At 44.6% G+C, this 5,198-nt stretch overlaps 1 protein-coding gene across 1 annotated transcript in view; it reads right to left on the minus strand.

Moving 5' to 3' along the window:
- Window positions 1–5,198, minus strand: part of LOC104288029 (sorting nexin-2-like) — a gene marked incomplete at its 3' end in the record, with an annotated part of 54,265 nt that overhangs the window by 16,776 nt on the left and 32,291 nt on the right. The window contains exon 7 of the mRNA XM_009886766.1: window positions 3,206–3,284. Coding sequence (XP_009885068.1) covers window positions 3,206–3,284 — 79 coding nt within the window. The remainder of the gene's footprint in view (window positions 1–3,205; window positions 3,285–5,198) is intronic.

Raw genomic sequence — 5,198 nt, forward strand, 5'->3', positions numbered from 1 at the left:
TGCAGAGGTAAAAGCCATCCAGCTGGCTTTAGATGTTGCTGAACGAGAAAAGTGGCCAATACTCTACCTCTACATTGACTCATGGATGGTGGCAAATGCTCTGTGGGGGTGGTTAAAGCAATGGAAGCAGAGCAACTGGCAGCACAGAAGTAAACCCATCTGGGCTGCTGAACTGCAGCAATATGTTGCTGACTGGCTAGGGAAACTAGTCGTCAAAGTACGACATGTAGATGCCCACGTACCCATGAGTCGGGCCACTGAGGAACATCAAAACAATCAGCAAGTGGACCAGGCTGCTAAGATTTTCCAGACAGACTTGGACTGGGAACATAAAGGTGAACTATTCTTAGCTCGCTGGGCCCATGACACTTCAGGTCATCAAGGAAGGGATCCAACATATAAATGAGCCCATGATGGAGGGGTGGGTTTAACAAAGGATGCTGTTGCATCCACAATTGTGAAACATGCGATGAAATCAAGCAAGCTAAGCAGTTAAAACCTTTGTGGTATGGGGGATGATGGCTGAAATATAAGTATGGGGAGGCTTGGCAAATTGACTATATCACACGCCCTCAAACCCGCCAGGGTAAGCGCTATGTGCTTACAATGGTGGAAGCAAGCACCGGATGGTTGGAAACCTATGCCTTACCTCATGCCATAGCCTGGAATACCATTGTGGGCCTTGAAAAGCAAGTCTTGTGGCGACATGGCACTCCAGAGAGAATTGAGTCAAGACAATAGGATTCATTTTAAAAACAATCTTATAGGTAATTGGGCAAAAGAACATGGCATTGAGTGGATATATCATATCCCCTATCATGTACCAGCTTCTGGGAAAATTGAGCAATACATTGGACTGTTAAAAACTACGCCGAAAGCAATGGGGGGGTGGAAGTTTTAAAAATAGGGACAAGCATTTAGCACAAGCCACCCAGTTCGTTAACACCAGGGGATCGATTGAGCTGGTCCTGCTCGGTCAGACCTTTTATATACTGTAGGAGGGGATAAAGTCCCTGTGGTGCATGAAAGGAATTTGTTAGGGAAAACTGTTTGGGTTTTTCCTGCTTCAGGCAAAGGCAAACCCATTCGTGGGACTGTTTTTGCTCAAGGACCTGGATGTACTTGGTGGGTGATGCTGAAGGATGGAGAAGTTAAATGTGTACCTCAAGGGAATTTAACCCTGGGTGAGAATACTCAGTCCTGAGCTGTATGATGCTGATCACTACATAATACAGTGTTCTATAAGTGTTTTTCAGGATAACATAGTGGTGATGAAACCTGAGCTAGCTTCATCAAGTGGCGTCTAGAAAACTCTTTGAGGTAGATATGCTACTTGTGGGCACGAACCAGGATGAATTTCATACCATCTTTCCTGCCCTGAGAGACTGCCATGATAGGTGAAATCCTGCAATTATGAACTAAATAGACTTAACAAACTTTTCTATGTAAAAATAAATCATAACTGAGTGACCTGTGTGTATGTATATATATATGTGCATAGATTTGATAGATAAAAAGTAATAGTGATATTAGTAAGATGCAAATGGTATGGAATAAGGCATGGAATGTCCTGGTTTGAGGTAAAACAGAACCAATTCTCTGTTCAGTAATTTTACTTTCCAGCTAAGCCTCTTCTAACTGAAGTCTCTGAACTTAACAGCATATTGCCTAGACACTGTTCGCTCCCAGACTAATAAAACCTGATTGTTTATAATTTATGCCAAGTAATTGCTATAAAAACTAAGGTCACCTAAATTTGTTATTTGCCCCGTTAGAGGGTCGGAAGTGGAAAAGCATAGTGGGGTACCACCTGCAGGGAGAAGCAGACAGGACAGGTGACTCAAAACTGACCAGTGGGGTATTCTATCCCATCTGCCTCATGTTCAGTATAAAAGCTGAGGGATCAAAGCGTCAACTCGCTCTCTTTCTTCAATGGCCAACGTCTGAGGAAGACTCTGTCTGTTCATCTGCCTTCGATCCCGATCTGTGCATTCCTGCATTATTTCCTTTTTATTATTAATATTTCATTTAAGTTGTTTATTTCTTTCTAAACTCATAAGTCTCTCTCTCTCTCCCTCCTCTCCTCGGAGAGAGAGGTGGGGGAGAGCATCTGTCATTCATCTCAGTGGTCAGTCCAGCCCAAACCATGACATCATATTATAAGATTGTACCAAAATTATGTCTGTATACTTGACTCAGCTGTATGTGAACATAAGTTATAGAAGTTTTACTAGGTACTTTCGAAAGGCTTTACCAGCCATGTCAACAGGAAGGGATTATGCAGCACATCAGTGACAGTACCCTTTGTGACGGGTGCACTCCTCCTGTTTGAACTAACTGAACTTTGGTCCAGGCAGATGCTCAACAGGCAGGCCCAACCAAAGTGAATCCTATTGTGCAAGGCTATCAGCGAGAACCCAGCACCAAAACAAAAAAAACAAAACAGTTTAGCTGGAGACTGGGCTCATAAGCTGTAGAAACTGCACGAACACTACAGAAAACCTGACTGCGAGTCAACCACTTTATGCTATAAATATCTGCAGCCATCAGGGTCCGTTGAGCTCTCCCTCCATAGGAGCTGGCTGTGAGGCAGTGATCTCCCATTGAGTAGGGACGCCTCTCAAGGTTACCCCTCGAGGCTGAGAGATCTCTTACCTGACACCAGGCATCTATGGGTTGGTAAGTGACATTTTTTGCATGCATGTAAGATTTAGATATGTACAGTAAGCTTACATGATTATCTTTGTATCCCATACTAACTTTAAGTGTACTAAATAGTAGAGTATTGACCGCCAATCCATCTGTACTTATTAAATATTTTACGTACCTATATTTACTGATTAGAACTCAGTAAACTAACTACGAGATAAGCAATCTCTGACTCTTCTGTGACACCCTTCCATAGCAAAGGCATTTGAACAATACTAGTTGTATGCCAGTGCTGGGTAACAGTGAACTGCTATCTCTTACATCAAAATGGTCGGGGAAACCCCGAGTATCAATACAGCCTGGGGGATGAAGGGATTGAGAGTAGCCCTACCAAGAAGGACTTGGGGGTACTGGTGGATGAAAAGCCGGACATGAGCCAGCAGTATGCGCTCTCTGTACCTAAGTACAGATGGTCCAGATGCCAGTTACAGAACCCATGTACTATATTAAAATTCATTTTGATGCTAAACAAATTTTAGTTAGATACATACATTACCTTTCTAATGCTGCTCTTCTTTTTTCTATAAATTCAGCAGATGAAGAATCTTCCTTGCCTACTTTAACCTTGGTCATGCCTTTGAAGAAAATTGCATCATATTGATTATACATTATTATAAAGACATCATTAACCTAACTGATTATGATTAGAATCTTCTAATCATAGAAGATTAAGCTCAGCTAAGTTTAAGCCAAATCACAATGAAAAGCACCACAGAAGAATACAAAGAACACAAACACTGCATTGTCCTGGTTCCGGCAGGAATGGGGATAATTTCCCCCAGGAACCGGCAGGGGGCAGGTATTCCATGCCACCTGACCCATGCCCGGGCTGTAAGAGGAGCTAGCCAGGGGAAGTAGAGCAGTTGCCACTTGGGGGTGGACTGCGGTGGTGCTGGCCTGGTCGGTACATTTCCCACGGTACTGTAATCGCGTTTTCATCTTCCCTTTTGCTGTTCTGTTGAATTGAATTATTTTAACCCACGAGTTTTGCCCTATCGATTTCTATTTCCACAGCTGTGGGAATGGAGCGAGCGGCTGTGTGGTTCTTTGTTGCTGGCTGAGGCCAAACCACAGCAGTCCTTTTTGGCGCCCAACGTGGGGCTCGAAGAGTTGCAATAATTAATTTCTTGTATCCATTTCCCATATTGGTTAGATAGTTGCCGGTTACAATGTTACTTCGTTTGTTTGCATGGCTGTGTTTTGTAAATTCTTATATGCTCTATGTACTGCCCGTGATGCTGTTTGTTATCTCGGGGAGAGGGATCAGGGCTATAATTTTGCTGTCACGTCCAATATCAGATTATGATATAACATCACTATTGAAGTGGCTTTGTTGGGGTGTCTATGCAGTATTGCTGTCTTGTCCATACCTTGGTTACCATCTCTCAGAAGTTATTAATAATATCACCCAATCTATGAGAGAAACAGGGGGAGATACTTTCCCCAGCTCTTTTGCCTCCCTTTTCTCCTTTGGGCCAGATATGACACCTCTTGAGAATTTCGAAAATCCTTGGGATACTCAAACCAGCATGTGCCTGTTGCTATGCCTCCTGAATGTTTTTCAGATCTTGTTTAGGGTTAAGCAACTGTTTAAGACTACCACCCAGAGATCTGCCCCAAGGCTGGATAGTCAGGGGTGGCATGGCATGTGGGAGAATATGGGCAGGTATCTAGAGAATTTCTCACCTCCAATGGTGTGGGACTTCACCCTCAAACAACTACAGGACCCTGATAAAGCGATAGAATATTTGAAAGGAAAATGCTGTGGCTAATCCCGAGAGGCACAACCTACTGCACTGTGCTGAGCCCTGGCCAGTATCTACCAAACACTGCTCAGTACTCTGCAGGACACTCAGGGGAAAGAGGAGGAAATTAGATTGGCAGATAATGCAGCTACTCCAATCCCAGTGGCAGACAAGGCAGCTACTCCAATCCCGGTGTCTCTCTTCCCCCCTTGTCTCAGCTGTTGAGAAATTGTCCCAGAAGATCCAGCAACTTGAAGAGAGTATGTCCTACTCCTAACCTGTACAGGCCACCATCTCAGCTATCAGGAGGAGGCATTTCCCTGCTCAAGAGGGAGAGTACAGGGCATACACACCACGAGGCACCCTGTGGTTTTACCTGCGTGACCACGGAGAGGACATGAGGACGTGGGATGGACAACCTATCTCGACCCTACAGGCACGGGTACATGAGGTGCAAGGGAGAACAATCACAAAAGGTGATCCCTCCAGGAAAAGTGCTGCTCCCGTGTCCAGGAGACAGCTCCCCAGACAAAGTGGAAGGCTTGATCTCGCCTCTGATCCTCTTGAAGGGACCTCCAAGTCATTTCTGCATGAAGTGAGTAATGGATACTATGATCACGATTAGAGGGGCCCTGCCTCCAGCCAGGTGGGGGAAAGGGACAACCGGGTTTATTGGACTGTGTGGATTCGATGGCCTGGCACATCTGAGCCACAGGAGTATAAGGCTCTAGTGGACACTGGTGC

Source organism: Charadrius vociferus, unplaced genomic scaffold, assembly GCF_000708025.1.
Source record: "Charadrius vociferus isolate BGI_N301 unplaced genomic scaffold, ASM70802v2 scaffold396, whole genome shotgun sequence".
NCBI classification, from domain to species: Eukaryota; Metazoa; Chordata; class Aves; order Charadriiformes; family Charadriidae; genus Charadrius; species Charadrius vociferus.